Source organism: Equus caballus, chromosome 21 (assembly GCF_041296265.1).
Source record: "Equus caballus isolate H_3958 breed thoroughbred chromosome 21, TB-T2T, whole genome shotgun sequence".
In the NCBI taxonomy this organism is placed as follows: Eukaryota; Metazoa; Chordata; class Mammalia; order Perissodactyla; family Equidae; genus Equus; species Equus caballus.
The window spans coordinates 21661332-21679814 of record NC_091704.1 but is presented as its reverse complement, the minus strand read 5'-3'; the positions used below and the strand labels follow the sequence as shown (position 1 = coordinate 21679814).

Here is an 18483-nt window from a genome sequence, read left to right as displayed (position 1 = left end):
TAGGGTATGTATTATTTCATGGAGATTTATTTGTATCTGTAGGTATGTATGCATATGTGTCATAATTTGCAATGTAAAATATATTTCTTATTTGGCGTTAAGGTTTAAAAGTTCAAAAAATACTAATCTAGTACTTGACTTTGATCTGTGGGGTTTATGAACATGAACACTGGGGCCAAAATCTACAAGTTTGAACCCTGGCTCCATCACTTGCCAGCCGTGTGACTTTGGGAAAATTACTTAACTTCTGTGTGCCATATTTTTCACACATTGCACATATGTAATATGAGAATAACAATAGTGGCTACCTTATAAACTTGATATGAGGCTTAAGAAAATTAACATTTGTAAAGTGCTTAAAACCTAGCCTGGCACATAGTGCCTTATAAATGTCTGCGGGGAAAAAAATCTGTTCTGCAAGTACTGTTTTACACATTGAATCAAGACAAAAAGGTCTCTGCCCTATGGATATTTCTAATCTAATGCAGTAGTTCCCCCTTGTCTGCAGTTCTGATTTCCGAGGTTTCAGTTTCCCTTGATCAAGTGAGGTCCGAAAATATTAAATGGAAAATTCCAGAAATAAACGATACATAAGTTTTAAATTGCACACTGTTCTGAGTACCGTGATGAAATCTGGCACTGTCCCGCTCTGTCCCGCTCTGTCCCACCTGGGACGTGAATCATCCCTTTGTCCAGCATATCCACACTGTGTACGCCACCTGCCCATTAGTCACTTAGTAGCCATCTCGGTTATCAGATCAACTGTCGAGGTGTTGCAGTGCTTGTGTTCAAGTAACCCTTATTTTACTCAATAATGGCCCCAACTATTTATTATTAGTTATTGTTGTTAATCTCTTACTGTGCCTAATTTATAAATTAAACTTTATCATAGGCATGTATGGATAGGAAAAACTTGGTATATATTGGGCTGGGTATGATCCTGGGTTTCAGGCATCCACTGGGCGTCTTGGGACGTATCCTCCAGAGACAGGGGGACTACTGTATATATATGTGCTTGAAAAAGTTGTCTGTTCTGAGTGGCATTACACTGGAATGTTTGAGAAAGAGTGCCAGACTGCTGGGTTCAAACCACAGTTCTACCACTCACTTGCTGTGTGACCTTTGGCAAGTTATTTGACCTTCTGATCCTCAGTTTCTTAATCTATAAAGTGGGGCTAACAGACTCTATCTCATAAGGTTGTTGCCAGGATTAAATGAGAGCATCCACAGATGATGCTTAGGGCTCAAGCAATCACAGCTATCATCCTTCTTCCTGTTAGTAACCCAGATCATGTCATGGCTGTTGCTTTCATGAGGTACTGAAAAGCAACCCATCCTCCATTCTCCTTTTCCATGTGAATGGCTCGCTTAAGCCATCATTTCACTTCAGCTGTGGCGAATCAACCACATGGGGGCTCCGATAAAGACCAACACTCCTGACTAGAAACGCAATTGTGAGGCCAGGGTTGCATTCAGACTGCCCCACACTTCTCTCTCTTCAGCCCTGCTCTCACAATTTAGCCAAGTCACTAGAATTGTCCTTTTGCCTCAGCAGGTCTTCACAGCCCCGCAGATATTTCTGAAGTGTCTCAATGCTTGCAAGCCTGACAGCCAGTCTGTTTTGCAGGATGGCTGCCTATGGGAACAGGGTCATGTCATATTTCCTTCCCCTTCATCTTGGCGGGGAAGAAACTGATTAGGACAAAGCTTGCTGTCCAGTATGATGAAGCACTTCGTATGATGTATGACTTGTAAATACTGCAATCGCATAAAAGGGCTCATGAGCTGAAGGGGCTTTCAATTGAGGTCCTTCAGTTCTTAAGGAAATTGGCAAAACTGTTCCGACAGAGAGAAATCTAAGATTCTTGAGGACTCCTGAGCTTGAGGACCTGCTGTTTTTCTGCAGCTCTCTCCTATCCTCCCATGGCACACTGTTCCGGTAGCACCACCACAGTTTTGAAAAATTAATAATGGAGCAATATTATGCAGCATCAATCTCTTGCTTGACCATAAGCTCCTCAAGGGCAGGGGACCTGCCTTATTCATCTTTGTATCCCCTGCAAGCACCTGGCACACATCTCAATCAACGTCTGCGGAATTGAATCTGGTCGAATTCATATCCCAGATCGTAGTGCCAGAGCTCAGAATTGGTGCCTTTGATGAAAGTTCTTTCTCCCAGTTCTTAGAGGGAAGGAAAATGAAGCACCTGATCCTGCATCTTGCTGGTTTACAATCCAGGGCTGGAAGATAGTAAACTGAAAACGTGAAGGCTTTTCACCTTCTGCTTAGCTGATGTGGAGAGACAGGCAATGGTGGGCCACGGAGCCCTTTCTAATTCAGCTTTGTCCAGGATCTCGCACAGAGCTGGACATATTCTTGGTCCTAATTAAACATAGCGGCATAATTTATTTTCTTCCTTTTCAAAAGGTACAAGCCTTGGATTTAACTTTTTAGTTTATAAACAGAAATAAAGACAGAAAATAGGCTTTTGCACTAGCCACGTGTCTAAGCCAGGCAGTCTGCTGAAGCTTTATCTATATTTGCTCTAATTCTGCCCATTGCCAGACAAGACATACATTCATGTCTCCACTTCCAGTTGAGGAAACTGAGGCCCAAAGAGCTGGAATGGAGAATTCGGGGTTGGAGAGCAGCTCCGTTTGCATCCACTCACGATTCCACGATGTTTTCCCCTTTCTCCTCCAGCACGCTGCTGGCTGTGTGTGTGCGTGACTGTGTGTTTTTCTTTACCCTTAAAGCCCTCCTCCTTGTCCTTCTGGTCAATTTCCTCGACTCCACTTTTTCGAAACAAAGTCTAGTTCTTTTCCAGGGTCTCACTGCCCCATTGGGCCATCTCCCCATGGCGTTCCAAGGACGGCCAGCCATTCCTCCGCTGAGTTCGGAGCGCCAGTCTCATGCTCCGACTCCGGGCTCACTCTAGCCCTTCGGGGTGCGGGCGCCGTCTCCGGTTCCCGGGCCCCCAGCTCCGGCGGGACCCCGCAGCCGGCGCCTCGGTCCCGCCTCCGCTACCTGACGCCCGCGCGGCCCGGGGCGCCGCAGCCTCCGCCCACCGGCGCGCCTGCCCTGCCATTGGCTCCGCGGGCTGCCCGTCTCCTCCGCCGCCCAGCTCCGGCCCGGAGGCAGGTTTTGCCGGAGAAGCCGCAGTCCAGGCGGCTCGGGCGCAGCTGGGAGGACCGGGCAGTGCCGAGCGCGGACCTGAGCTGGCATGTCCCCGCGCGCGGGAGCCCCCGTCGGCCGCCGGGCCCGGGCGGCGGCTAACTTGGCTGCGGGCTCCGGCGGCCGTGCCGCGGCCATGTAGTCGCCGGCGGGGCTCCCCGTAGCCCGGGAGCGGCAGCGAGAGCCTGCCGTAGCCGAGCCTCCTCGGCTTTCCCCGGAGGCTCGGAGGGCGCGCCTCGGGCCACACTTCGGGCCCGGGAGGGAAATGGGGGAGAAAGTTTCTGAGGCGCCGGAGCCGGTGCCCCGCAGTTGCAGCGGCCACGGCGCCCGGACTCCCGCCCCTGCGGCGGCCGCCGCGTCCTCACCGGGCGCTTCCTCGGCCGAGTCCTCCTCGGGCTCAGAAACTCTGTCGGAGGAAGGGGAGCCCGGCGGCTTCTCCCGCGAGCAGCCGCCGCCGCCGCCGCCGCCGGGCGGCGCCCTGGGTGCTTGTCCGGCTGCCGCGTGGGCTCCCGCGCGCGCGGTGCTCGAGCTTGGAGTCCCAGCGCCGCCGCCGCCGCTCCCCGGAGGAGCCGCGCCGCCCGCGCCCCGGGGCAACAGCACGTCCCGGGAGGAGCAGGATGAGGAGGTGGGCCCCGTCTCAACCCCCGTGGGTCCTGGCGGCCGGGCGACCCCAGCTCTCCACCTAGCGTGCGCGGGCAGCGGGCAGGGCGCGCCGGGGCATGGAGAGGGAGAGGGACCCCAGGTGCTCAGCCCCGAGCCCGAGATAAGGACAGTTAGGAGCCTCCCTGTGGGTCGTTGACTTCCCCGTGGTGGTTACCTCCCTGTATATGTGTGTCTACTTGTGCTGCCTGATAGTATGCTTTTAAAATGCCAAAGCAGCAAACTCCTTAGTGTCTGTGTCTGCCTCCGCGGGTTTGTGAATGGATGCGAGCTGACTCCTGGCTTGTCCCCACGACTAAGATCTCATTCTCCGAAGTGGGCATTGCATCCCACTTGGAAGCGCTTGGGTCGAGGGCGAGTCTGGGGATGGGATGGGTGTGAGAGGGAGAGACGGCGTGTTGGTGGGGGGGGGGGGGGGGCACGAGTGGGAACTGTACCCGCGTAGTTGCACCCCTGGGTTTCGGTGGCACCGGAACCCCCGAGATCGTCTGCTGCTGGTTCTGGCTGGTCGCGGCAGCGCCGGTCCTCCGGGAGAGGAGGACGCTCGGCTCTGGGCGGGCGGCGCGGACGTGCGCACCTGCAGCCCGCATTCAGACTTGTTCTAGGGTGTCCAAATACGCGCTGGTCGCCAAAGTGAATAGGGAGCGTCCCACCTTCTTCGAGCGACTGTGTCCCTCCTGGTTTCCTAGATGGATCTTGGTCCAAAACTTGTGGGTCGTGTCCTGACACATTGAGCCTATAACTTTGGTGTCCTCCCGCCTGCTTTCTCTGGCTTTTTTTCTGCCTTTGGAGGACAGTTAAGGAAGCACAAAGTTCTTCATTTCTTTAAAATTATTTGCTTTGGACGTTTCTTGTGGGGAAGTCCTCTTGATCAGGCAGGGCCATAAATAAAACATCATGCTCACATAGCCTCCTTGTGAAGTGTATTCCTCGTGGCAGAATGGTATTTTCCTCATCTCTGATGGGCTTAGCTTTAGTAAGTAATTGTCTTTGTCCCTCAGAAGATGCAGGCTGAGGCCGGTGCCCCTTGGGATCTGAGCCTGGAGGCAAAGACGGGATCTGGCACAAGGTGAGAGGAGACAAGTCTTAGCCTGGCAGAAATGTAGCAAACCCTGGTTGGTGGTTGTCCAGGCCTCTGGCAGTAACCATGACCCATGTCCCAGTGCTCAGGAGGATTGCAGGCATCCTGGATAGCTGTCTGGAGACTGCTTTCTAGAACTATCTCTGCTCCTGAGTTGTGAGGCCTTGGGTGAGTCATTTCATTCCTCTGAGGTTCAGTTCCGTAATCTGCAAAATGAGGGGTTTGAACTAAAGGAATTCAAGGTGAAGTTCATTTATGCATGAGTACTCCCTTTTTCTGATCAAAAATTCAGGATGGATCCCAGGTTCAGATTGAGCCTAGGGACAGGACGCCAGGTGTTAAGCTGAGTGCCACGCCCGTCACAGAACTACCTGAGCAGGTGCTGGACTAAACCAGTCTTCTTCAGTAGTTGCATCTCCTTTTGCACATGCCAGACGTGTGCTGAGTGTTTGCCCTGTGACATCTGCCCCAGCTTTTAGAGATGAGCACACTTGTCCCTGGGTATGCCCTAACTTACTGATTTACCACTAGGTTCTAATTTAATGGTGGTGTTGGTAGAGAAGATAGTAGTTAGTTGCCCTGTGTTTTCTGTGTAGCAAGGAGGCTGTTCCGTGGTAAATGACATGGTCTTGCAGATCCCAGGTGCAGGAAGTGCGAACTTCTCACTTTTGATCCTGATTCTGTGGCTGATTTATTGCGTGGCCTCAGGGTGACAGTGTTTTACTTTCTTGGAAGTAGATGTAATGATAGCTTATTTCACAGGTAGTGCAGTGAGGACTGGTTGACTGAAACATGTTTTGGAAAGTGGAATGACTAAATAAACTTGGTCAGTATTTGTGCAATCTCAGAATTGGATGTAAACTGATACAGTATTGCAATTTATTGTGTAACTTAACCTGTGGCAGAAGATGCTGGAATTTGTCCAGGAGTGGAAGTCTCGACTTGCTCTAAGGATTTTAAAGCACAACTAAATCTGTGGAGTACACCCCCCCCCCCCCCCCGCCCCCAGCCCCCAGCCCTGGACTGGGGAAGTGACAGTCTTGGTAAAAGAGGTTGAAGTCCAGTGCATATTTTCTGGTTCTTACACTAGGGATTACGTATGGTGCCACAGTTCTTAACGTTTGGTTGGGAGGGAATTGTGGGCCTCTGAGAATCTAATTTAAGCCCTCCATCCTCTCCTCAGAAAACATGCACGCTTATAAATACCATTCCAGAGAGTTTGTTCAGGAGCACCAGGTTACTTGTATAGTGGAAAGACCCGACTTTGATTCCTCGCTCTGCTGCCTTAACCAGATGTGGGATCGTGGACCATTCAACTCATGTAACCCCCAGTTTTTTGGGGTTTTTTTGGTAAGAAAGATTGGCCCTGAGCTAACATCTGTGCCAGTCTTCCTCTACTTTGTACGTGGGACACCACCACAGCATGGCTTGATGAGTGGTGTGTAGGTCTGCGCTGCGATCCAAACCTTTGAATCCCCAGCTGCCAAAGCAGAGCATGCGAACTTAGCCACTTCGCCATCTGGCTGGCCCCTAACCCCAGTTTTTTGCCTCTAAAGTGGGAATCTTAGCAATAGAGCTGTTAGGCATTTTATACACGCCATCTGATTTAATCCTAGCACTGTATCTAACGTATAGCATTGAGTGCTGAGTAAATATTAATTTTCACGTTTATTAGTGATAAAAATTTTGTGAAATGGAAGTACAAGCTTGGGCTGGCTTATTATTTTGTTTATGCGTAATGAATCTACTACCTACTTTCAAAGAACCTAAAGCTGTGTCTGAGTTTCTTCTCATTTTATTATGATAAGCTGGGAAGTAGTTAGTATCTGTATCAGGTTGTATGATGGCACTCTAGGTGCAGGGTTAGTTACGCTGTTGCAAGGCACTGAGTGTAAAGCATGGAAAGACTTATATACAGCCCATAAAATGGAAAGAGGTTCATTTAGATTTTAAAATTGTTGCATCTAGCTTGGGAAAATCGTCGTTTTCCAAAGATTATTTTACGGTAACTTATTGCATCAGTTTTTAAAAACAGCAAAATTCTAAGTTTCTAGTGTATTATTGCAGAGCTAATTCTTGAGGGCAACCTTGTTGAAGTTGTTTTGTATATATCTAGTAGTGTCAATGGTGTTTGGCCGATTTCATAGTTACTGTCAATATGTGTGTAAACCTGCAAAGTGTCATAGACTTAAATCAGCCCTTTAGGCTTTTGGTGTCTTAGAAACAGTCCTTTAGTTTAACATGGCAGTGATCATAGTTTTTATGTACTTAATGTCAAACACATGAGAGTTAGAAATGGCGCATGACTTCTTATTTAATAAAGTGCGTCTGACCACTGCTGCTTCCTTGAACCTGTGGGTTTGGGCATCTGTGCGTCCCGGCGGGTAGCCAGCTGCATTTCTGGTAGTGAAATGGTCTAGGTTGGAAGACAGTTCTTCTGACCACAATTCTGAGACGAGCCTTTACGTCCTCGGCCCTGTCCCTTCCCAGAGCACCTTGTGATGACTACTGAAGCACTTGCTGCCGTTTGCTCTTGGTGTTAGTGAAGTCCTTGAGGGCAGAAACCTTGTCTTTGTATGCCTAGCTTGGTGCCTCTTGTGAGTTTGTAGGGATGCAGTAAATATACATTGATTGAATGAGGAAAAAAATGACTTCTTTGAAAATAGTTGTGCATTTGATTGAAGGGTGACTGTGTGTGTGTTCATTTGTTTTTGTCTGTTGTGGATTGTGATGCTCAAACCTTTAGATCTCCTATCAAAAAACCTTCCTGGATCACAGTGAAGATGTTATAAACGGTTTTTCCTGGTAAATTTTAAACAAAGTCGAATCACTGAGGATCCACGCAGAACGCCTGTGAAGGGACTTGCGTATTAACTCTGCTTTTCACCAGTTTGTTAGAACTTGCAACTTGCAGGCATTCTCAGAACGGCGGAGAAAAGGCTTAGTGGTTAAAAGGATTTTCTGCTCAATATGAAGCGGCTCATTTGTAGTCTGCTACACTAAAGGATTTGTTTTATTGGCATAAATTGGGAAACAGCTTCCCTCATTAACCATAGGCACAATTATGGGATGTTTTTTAACTGTTCTATTAAATAGTATGAGTTTGAGGACTGCTTTTAATATCACTTTGGCTGTGTGTGTGTGTGTGTGTGTGTTGGGGGGGTCCCCCGCATGACCATAGTGCAGTAGATGAATTTCGTTGGTTAAGACAAGAAATAGGAAAAAGCAACCATGAATACACTAAATTCATTGAATTTGTATTTTATTAATTGAATTAATTAATAAAATGAAATTGAATTTCATTGAATTTGTATTTTATTAATCACAGCAGCTACATATATATATATATATATTTTTTTTTTTTTTTTTGAGGAAGATTAGCCCTGAGCTAACTGCCGCCAATCCTCCTTTTTTTGCTGAGGAAGACTGGCTCTGAGCTAACATCCATGCCCATCTTCCTCTACTTTATATGTGGGATGCCTACCACAGCATGGTATGCCAAGCGGTGCCATGTCCGCACCCGGGGTCTGAACTGGTGAACCCCAGGCCACTGAGAAGTGGAACGCACAGCAGCTACATAGTTTGAAAAAAAAAAAAAGTAGTGCATAAATCTTCCCATATGTGTTATTTAATCTTCTTTTTGACTCACTACTTCAATAAGAGCCACGAGTTTAGAAAATCAGTCAGTCAGCCAGTATATAGTGAGTCTGACTCTGTGTGAAGCATCGTCTGGGCTCTGAGGATGTGAAGGTGGAGAAGACGGACAGAGTTTTGACCTGAAGCTTCTAGTGTGGAGAGAGAGTCACTAAACACATGATTATTAATTAACAGGTTTCAGAGGTGGTAAAAGGGGTATGGGAACAGGCTGCGAGGGAGTGTGGGACGGCACCATGTAACGCATTTAGTCTAGGGGTAAGAACTGCTTCACGGAGGAAGTGATGTTTGAGCTGAGAGCAAATGAATGAGCTGGAGTTAGTCGGAAGAGGGAGGAGGTAAGAGATGCAGGTAGCAGGAGAGAACATGGTGGGCTGTGGATCTGAGAGGACTCTGGTCGTTTGGCATGGAGGGGAGGAGAGGAGAGCATGGCATCAGATGATGCTTGAGAGAGAAGCAGCAGCTGGGTCACACAGAGCCTTTGGGACTTTATTCTAAGGACTGGGAGCCATTGAAGGGTTCGAAGCAAGGAGGTGACATGATCCGATTTGTATTTTGGGAAGGCCAGGCAGCATGAAGCCCGCCTGCTGGGAACTAGTGGTGTAGCCTCTTAAAATGTTTGATAACCTGAGATGGTGGCATCTTAATAAATGATGTGTAGATGGAATGGGGGGCTCATTCCTGGTAGTTCAAGGACTCCAGGTAAACACATAGGAAGTGTAATAGGAAAAGAATTTAAGTCTGTTCAGGAGAATATCTTAGCGTGAACATTAATGCTGCTTTTCACTGTGATATTGCCTTAAGCCTAGTATTTTCTTGAAGGAAAAGCTTTATTAACCTGAATGGAGATTGAGAAGAGGGCCTTGCAGATGCTCGTTTCCATAGTATGTTGCTGGGGAACATTTGCCTGAGGTGAATACGAGGGCAACGGCCCTGAGATTGTATGAGATGCGCTGGTGACAGGAAGTGTGGTGTTTGTGAGCTGACACACATGTGGAGTCTAGCTTGTTTGCTTGGATTTTCCTAGAGAGGGAAGGGTCACATGGAAGAACTAAGGCTTTTACCCTTTTCCTCTCTGCTTTGAGATATTCCAGGAAATGTCTAGTATTTATATTTTGCCAGTGTTTTAGAGCCAGTGACAAAGGCTGTCTATCCCCTTGGACGTAGGGGACACAGTGTATGAGTCCAGTTGTACGTCAGTTTGTCCCTGTGGGGAAGGGTATGGACGTGCTAAATGTGAGGTGCAAAGACGCTAAACTGTGGACAGAATCCTGGCAGAAAATTTCTCACAATGAGAAGAGTCCATAACCAGGCGGCCTGGCGTTAGAGAAAGCTGAGTGGTGTGTGTGCATGCGTGTGTGTGTGCATGCACGCATTCACTTGTACATCTTAGGAGAGATGATTGGACTTTTTAGATGAAAGGCACCCCATGCTGTTTATAATCGCGTTCTCAAGTTCTGTAGTGTTGCCTGAAAAGGGCTTGTGCTCCTCCCTTCATCTCTCCAGAGCCAGCAGCCAGTTTTTCCCAGCTCTGGGGTCAGGGTCTCTCTTGCGTCAGGGTATGGACTAATGATCCTTGTTCAGCTGCTTATAGGTCTTGTGACTTTGGGAAAGTTAAAGATTTTCCTCATCTGTAAAATGGACATGCCAGTATTTATTGAAGAGGGTCGTTATGAGAATTAATGAGGTGTTTTATATGGAGTGCTCAGCATGATGTGTGGCACATAGTGTGCATTCCTTAATTGTGTGTGCTCTTGTTACTGGGTATGGAAAAGCTGGTGTATGCAGAATATCAGCGCCATAGCCAGGAATAATCAGAAGCCTAGAGGTCCCTTCTTTGATGGAGTATGCTACCTGCATGTTTTGCTGGTAGTCCTGGCAGGCCTTTTCATTCATGAGTAGGTAGATATGTAACGTGGTTATCACTTTTAATTTCATGCACAGGGCATTTCTTAAGAGGTACCAATAGCAAAGCTTTATGGTGTATGGTTCATTAACCCTTCAATTAAGACACCATCTCTCTTTTGCTCATGAAACCTGCTCTTAGTGATCATTTATTAAATAATATCCCAAAAGACTCTATGAATGTGTATTCATGAGCTGCACCCAGGGATGTAATCAGAAGGGAGCGTGTCAGCTGTGTGGGGAGGCTGGTGAGATGACCATGTACTTCACTTCAGCTTCCCAGGTATTGATTTAGGGGCTGAGAAGGGAGTAACAAGGAAATCCAGTGATTTTCTGGAATCCAACTTTGGTTCATGTAAGCATTGGAGGGGGGAGGGGGGTGAGGCAAGTGGTCCAGGGGACACCCCAACTTCTCAGAGGGGAAATCTGTTAAAAATGTGATAGAACTTTTAAAAATACAAAAACCTGTATATATTAATTGCCCAATACAAATTGTTTTATGCCTTTGGGACAGTGTAAACATTTCAATTTTTAGGGCAAAAATGCACATAGTCTCGGAGCACTTTTGGTGTAACTCAGATGCTGGTGCAGTGACCGCAGTTGGTGTTCCCTTCCGCCATCCTGGTGCTCTGCCCTCTGCACCTGTTCAGGTCAACATTAGTGCAGAGATTCTTGTTCTCTGATGTCTCCAGTGTTTTGTCTGTTTTCTTATCTGGTAATGTTATTTTGGGTTAAAGCATAACATAAACGATGATTAAGCAGAGTTCTCTTTCTCCAACAGCTGCTGTGTGCTTATTTCTCTGCCTCTCTTTGCCCTCTCTCTCAGCGCCCTCTCACCTGGTCCAGAATTCCTAGGAGGGATTGCACAGTTGTCACTTCCAAAAGGGTTGGGAGAGAAAACCCTGCTCTAAATGGGAAATGTTGGTTCAGGACCGTGGTCAGCGGTACACATACATTGAAGTCATATTTAAATGTATAGAACTTAGGTGAAATTTCTGGTGGCACCTCCGACTTCTCTTAATGAAAAGCATTCACTGCTTAGTTAATAATTTGAATTCATAACTAGATACATATGTGTCTGTGAGACAGCTTATAAATTTGTACCCTAGGCCTGTACTCTTTTGCCAGCCCATCAATTCCTCTCTTGGACACAGTCGATATAATTTTGATTATGGTACTTACTTCCACTGAACCTTTCAGCCCAAATGCTTTGTCCTGATATTGGGGGTGGGGCAGGTGGGGAAGTGGGAGAGGGGATGGAAATAATGACAAATTGGCTTTCTTTTCAGTAATTTCATGGGCTATCATGTGGAAAATGAAAATTTAGTTTTAATGTTCTTGACTTTGTTATTTAGCGGTGGTTTCAGCGCTGGCAAGCTCACAGGTGCCCCCGGTTTAGTCTGGGGTGTTGAATGTACATATCAAAATCACATCAGATGTGGGTCTTTTGGCCTCCATGTTGGACCTTGGGCAGCTGCTTTTTTAATAAGCTGAGAAGTTAGGTATGTAGTGCACTGCTGGCCGATGATTTTGTGCCTTTCTATGTTTGTTTTAAAAATGATACCATCATATCTCTGGCTTTTGGTGTTAACATCTGTCTTTTCAGGCGTTTCTTTATGCAGAGATACATACACCTGTGCAATGCAGGAAGGGCCCCAGTACCTCATCAGTGCTAAGGGAACAAAGGAACATTGAGTTAGAGTTGGTGGTTAAAATCTTATGTCACTGTACACTGTCATTGACACTTGTAGTCAAAGAAATTACAAATTTAAAATTGCTTCTTAGGGCAATCATTGCTAACTGAACTACATTAAGATATTGAAATAGAATGCACTTGTGGTGAAATCCATTTTGTATATAAAGGTTAAATGATTATTTTCATGAATAGGTTCGTCATGAATAAATTGGTTCCATAGGAATATGTCTAGCTCCTGTACACACAAACTCACAAAATTTGCTTCCTCCCTCCCTTAGTTTTAGTTGGAGTACGTAATTGGAGTCACCTGAGGCTTAATTGACATCCCCATCGCCCCAGGCTTCTCGTTTAAAAAGGGCAGCTCAGAGGCTACTCAGTCAGATGCAGCCACAGAGAGGAGGGGAGAGTTGCTCCAGAGAAAAGGGCAGCCCCAGATGCTTGTTTGGAGAGAAAGGACCACTGAAAGGTTCTACTTACGGAGGAGTACTTTACATTCATCTCAGATGACTGGAGCACATATCAGGAAGACCCAGGAAAGTGCTGACCTTCCCGTTCTTGTGGCTCTTATCAGACTAGTAAGTAGAAGTGCTATGTTAAGTCAGCATGGCCTTAGTTTAAAGACTGGGCGAGTGTGTGTGAGCATAAGAGAGCACAGGAGAATGAGAGGAAAAATATTTGTCAAGAAAACAATATATTCTCTTTGTCCTCCATTTTGGTACTTTAAATTATTTGTCTGTTGTTTGAAATATTACCTTTGTAAACTTTATTTAATGTACCACTTTATTTCCTTGGAAGATCTTGGTTCTTTTGTTCTGTGGACATTGATTGTTACCCTAATAAGCTACCTCAGTTCATTGTTGGTTAGGCAGAGGAGTATGGTTCAAAAGTACCTTTAAGGGGGCTGGCCCCGTGGCCGAGTGGTTAAGTTCGCGCGCTCCGCTGCAGGCAGCCCAGTGTTTCGTTGGTTCGAATCCTGGGCGCGGACATGGCACTACTCATCAGACCACGCTGAGGCGGCATCCCACATGCCACAACTAGAAGGACCCACAACGAAGAATATACAACTATGTACCAGGGGGCTTTGGGGAGAAAAAAAAGGAAAAAAATAAAATCTTTAAAAAAAAAAAGTACCTTTAAGACCTTGCAGGACTAACTTTAATCTGTGGTGATGGGTGGGTCCTCATCGTGGGGCAAATTCTCTATTAGGAGGATGAGATAAAATGGAAATTACAACTTTGAACTCTCTTGATTTTCTTTATTAACATGCCAGTACTGCTTTTGTTTCCAAGAGTTCGGCTTTTGCAATTAAAACATTTTTACCTGGAGCAAGCTGAGGGCAGCAGTTTTAAAATTAAGAAGTAGGACTGGTTGGAAAGAGTTGCACCAGCAGAGTAGCAATGTGATGATTTTGTAGTCTGCTAAGATCATACTGGTTTAAATGCCTTCACAACTATTTCAGAGTCATCACTTTCTGTGTGTTAGGTTACCTGTCATTTCTTGTTCTAATTCATTCTTTTCTCTTCTCCTTTCTATCTATAGCTTGGTCATCGGAATTTTAAAAAGAACACAACAAACCTCTTTAGTTGGGAGATTGTAGTGAAACCCTGGTTAAGCAGAATGTTTGGAGGGAAGATCCTTTTTGGTTCCCGAATTTCATGATTCACTAGAAATTAACTGAAAGCCCTTTTTGTTCTCACTTTGTTGCTTACCTTTTTTCCCTGTAATGTCACAGTGTGGTTTTGCCGCCTTATTATTCTGTGCTGAACAAGCTGGATTTTTTTCTTTTTAGTGATTGAACGTCTTGTAGTGCTTTAGGGCTCTCCCTTTGGGCATCAATCATCTTTGAAAACTACTGAAGACGCAGAGGTGTATAAGAAGAGGTAGAAAATGAGTATAAAATTCCGTGTGCTGTTAACGAAAGTAGATAATCTTGGCTTATTTTTTTAACTTTGGAAGTTGAAGATCGTCAGATAAGTTCTGTTTTTCTCAGGGTTGGGCTGCATTATCTTTGTTCCTGGGTTCTGCTAGGTCCCGTATATGTTGTTAATATTTGTACAGTACTTACCAGAAGAGGCTGTGCAAATGACTCTTTTCTCATTCCCATTTTGTACACATTTCTTTTTTTGTAGAGTTAATAGTTAATATATCTCTCACTCCCCCAAGATTGTGAGTTCCTCAGGGTGGGAACGAGGTACTATCAGCTCAAGTCTCTGTCGCAGAGAGAGTGCGGGTACGTAGTGGATAATAACAATACATTGCACAAAATTGCAGTTGAGGTTGTGTGTGTCAAGATGCCATTCTGAGTGTTTTGTATGCATTTATTCACTTACCTGTTACAAAAGTCTTTTCAAATTTAGTTGATGATTCAGTTGATTCACACCAGCACACTGTAGCTAAGTGGCCCTCTGAATGTTGTTCTAATGAAGAGGAGAAGAATAGGGAGAAGAGACTGGGAGAGGAGCAGGTTTGAGGAGACCATTGAGGAACACTGTGCATTCCTTAAGGCCTTAGCCTCTTGGTCATCTCCGTATCCCAGAGCCTAGCACAGAGTCTTATATGATATGGCACGCAATAAATGATGATTGAACGAATAATTGTTAAATGAATGAAAACACTACTTAGTGGATAAGTCCCTGTGCCTTTGGCATTAAGAGTTCGGATTAAGTGTCTCTCTGTAGAGCTTTGGTTAAGGTCAGGGCTAAGATTTAAAGCTATGACGCTGGGTCATTGGTTAATGGGCTGATTGGGTTTCTTCAAATGAAAGGGTTTGACTCTAAACCAATTCTTATTTTCCTGTTGACATTGGGAAACTGTATTCTGCCAGGATAATTTTTGGTTATTCATTACAATCACACTTGTAGCAGTAAGTCATTTTTGGCCCTGTGTTTAAAGGAATTATTTTAATTTCTAATGAAATATTGACAACTAGCCTTAAAATATTAAGTGATACTGGGCTGTACTCATTAGTGCTCAGGATAAAGCTGCTGTCAGCGGAAATGGGTTGTGGGAATGCTGACAGTTTTATCAGTAGTGGATGTGTGTTGATGTGGGAGTTGAGAGGTCTGAACTTCGCCTTGGCTCCATGCTAGGCAAATTATTAGCCTTCGTGATCTTCGCTTGTGATGAAATAGGTTCCTCTCTGCTCCAGCTCGTTTTTCGTTTCCCTCTTACTATGGAAGCATTCATTTAAGATTTTAAAGTTGTCGCCAGTATATAATTTGTTATAGAACTGTTTATTCACATTTTTCTTTTGACAAACTGGACAGTCAATTGTGGTGTTGTCTGGTTTGTGAATAGGCACATGTTCTTGAGAGGAATTTCCGCAAGGACAGTCACTCGTGGATTCTTCCGTTCAGATTATGCTGACTTAAACATACAGAAAAAATGTGGGTTCCTTATGCTCCACTTTTATCCATTTTAAAAATTTTTTGGTATGTTTGCATCAGTCATCATGAATAAATGTTGAGGGTTTTGTCTTTTACCCCCCATTGCCTGCAAAGGGGTTTACCTCTGGACCCCAGGGCCAGTTTTGCATTTTTCTTGATGCTATAGCGTGCTATTGTGTTCTCTCACCCATTCAAGTTGCCAGGCTTCTGTGGGTTTTTTTTGGAAATACTTAGATTCTTTAAATAGTCACTTTGAGCATGCAGCGTCAGTTTTAGAATAAAAGTCTTGTAATAGCAAATTGGTTTGGCTAGCAAGGAAAGGGAACGTAGAACGTGAGCCCCCTTTTCAGTACAGGGTAACTTTAGGGCCTAGGTATTAGGGTCTTAACTGTATGGGTTAGGGCTGTCCTTTAGAAATTGCTGTGGAGGCTATCTGTTGAGTAACCTTTAAAATAAAATAATTTTTGACAGCAAAATTGTTGTCGTAGGTGAAATTATGAAGAAGGGTGTTTTGGTGCTGGCTCCTGGAGACTGACTGCAGAACCGGACCTTTCTCCCGTCGAACCGTCTGCAAATCCTTAGATCAGTGGCAGAATCTGCTCTTTTTTCTTTTTTTTTTTTGACCAGAGGCTTCAAACAGAAAAGGCTTGGGCTTGGAGTTTGCTTCCTGCCTGGAATTACTCTCCTTGGGCCACATGTCATAAATCTGTCATTCTCGTGTCCTAGACCAACAACTTCTGAATTTTAAAAATCAGTCTTGTAATTAAAAGATTTGTATGATCTCTGCTCTGCCAGGCAGCCAGGGTCCTCCTGTACTGTTCTGGATCCTAGGCGTCCAGCCCTTGAAGTGGACTAAAGTGTTTGCAAGGTTAAATTAGAATCTATCAGGATAAGTTTTTTTTTCACCACTGTGATGATTTTCTTTTCTTTTCTTTTTCTTTTTAAACCAGAGGTTGGCAGCTGCAGCCTAAGTCGTTAGCCTGAGATTTCATGATGGTTTTTTAAGTTTGCTTGAGAGTTAGTTGTTTGGAACTTGGAACATGAAGTCCCATAGAGACGTAGTTTTAAATGGTCATTCATTTTCCAGATCAGCCTATGAAAGCCTAATTAATCCCCAGAATGGGATGATAAAGTCTTAGAGATGAATGGGATAATAGTGCTAGAAATGGTGAGGACGGTAGAATTTTGGATCTGAAAGGTCAGAGGTTGCTCTGCACTCTGTCTTCCCCAGAGGGGTTAAGTGTGTACTTGGCCAGAGTGGGGACCAGAGCTGGGGCTTGTTGACTGTCGCCTGCTCCTGCCAGCTGAGCAGTGCTGCTCCAGCATCAGTTTCTAATGTGAGGGTTTTTTTGGGGTCCCGAGGGCAAGTCTTTCTTCTCTGTAGTGTGGGGGCAAAGTAGCAGCTTCTGGAGGTGGGTGACGGTGGCACGAGTAGTTATTGGCTGTTAATTCTCCACATCTGCACACCTGGGTGAGCGGGGTGCTGCCCTCCTGGGTGTTCTGAGTTGGGGAGCAGTTTCAGCTGGGGGAGAGGGAACTCGCACACTCAGCCTGTACTCTAGCCCTGTGGGGGCTCTGGGGATCCTCCTGGAGATGTGGCGTTGAGCTTGCTTTGTCGTTAGGACACCTTCCTGGGTGCCCAAGACTCCTTCACATATGGGGGCAAATCATTTTAACCCAAAGCAAAATGTCTCCTGCCACTTCTCAGTTCACTTCTAATCGTGGAGGCCTGTGAAGGCTCAGAATTTAAGGGAGAAGTGGCTTCTCCAGGACCCATCAGAATGCCTTTTTAAATAACCCAAGTACTGTTAATAGAAATAATTAAAACTAGAGGCCATTTGTCCAAAACATTTTTTCTTTGTATGATAAAATGTTTTTGTAGAATGAACGATGTTCTAATTTGCGTCTGTCTCTCCCTCACCTGCAGACATTAAATTCTCCCATGCTTTTTTCTCTTTTAGTTGAACTCAGATGATAGAATTGATAGTTCCTGTAGATGAGGCTTTAAATAATTGCCACGTGTCCTTGTTCCATTGGGGACCTGCCACTGAAATGTGTGTTTTCAGGAGCCTCTTTCTCTTCTGAACCCGAATCCACAGAGTTTGAGGAAGGGTGGCCGTGTCACTCCAACTGGAGGATGTTTTTATTCGTTATGTCATGAGCTGCTTGTTTTCTCTTTCTCTCCTCTCTCCCCCATCTCTCTCCCCTCCTCTCATGAGAGGGTTAAGGCTGAGTTGTGGAATTACTGCAATTTGTTCTTTTAAAGAGATGTCAAAGGCCCCATCAAAATAGTTTATAGCTAAGTTCCAGCAATGAGGATGATTCCATCAGAGCCTCTCTGTGTCCCTTTAGAGATCGTCTGTGGTAATTAAAGGAGAGTGAAACACAGATATTTAAAAATGATAACTACAGGTTTTCTGAGTGATTTTGTGATGTAGGTGTGAGCCCTGCTGAGAAACATCAGGATGCTGACTTTGTCCTCCCGGAAATCCTGTAATCACACGGGCACTGTCTTGAATTGTTCAGATACCGTCACCTGCAGTTTTTAGAAATTTGTTTTGACACTTAAGGACATCTAAGGATGTAAATTTAATTACTGCTGCTGCTTTCTCTGTGGGCTTGGATGAAAAGTGGCAGATTATGTAGCAAAATTGCCACTAAGACGTAGCTTTCTTAAAGTTAAGTTTCACAGGTATTCAAAATCTTGTTTCTAAACTTGTAATGTGGGTGGACGACTTCTCAGGCATTGCGTCCAGGTCTGGAGCGGTCAGACTAATTTGACTTTCGAGGTCGGCAGCTTTCAGTTTGATGTGGTTAAAACAGCCGCTCACTTAGGATATCCTAGAAAACTAGGGCTTTGTTATGGTGGGATTTTGTGTGGGGGGCTCCTTTTAATCTAAACTTACGGGCTGGAGCTGTATATCCAG

General features: G+C 45.3%; 1 protein-coding gene across 7 annotated transcripts in view; it reads left to right on the top strand.

The window, feature by feature from the left end:
* The first annotated feature begins 3128 nt into the window (after positions 1 to 3128).
* Positions 3129 to 18483, top strand: part of MAST4 (microtubule associated serine/threonine kinase family member 4) — a 576096-nt gene continuing 560741 nt past the window's right edge. For all 7 annotated transcript variants that reach the window (XM_070246179.1, XM_023625596.2, XM_070246178.1 and 4 more), the window contains exon 1: positions 3129 to 3799. In XM_070246179.1, coding sequence (XP_070102280.1) covers positions 3440 to 3799 — 360 coding nt within the window. In that variant the 5' untranslated portion in view covers positions 3129 to 3439. The remainder of the gene's footprint in view (positions 3800 to 18483) is intronic.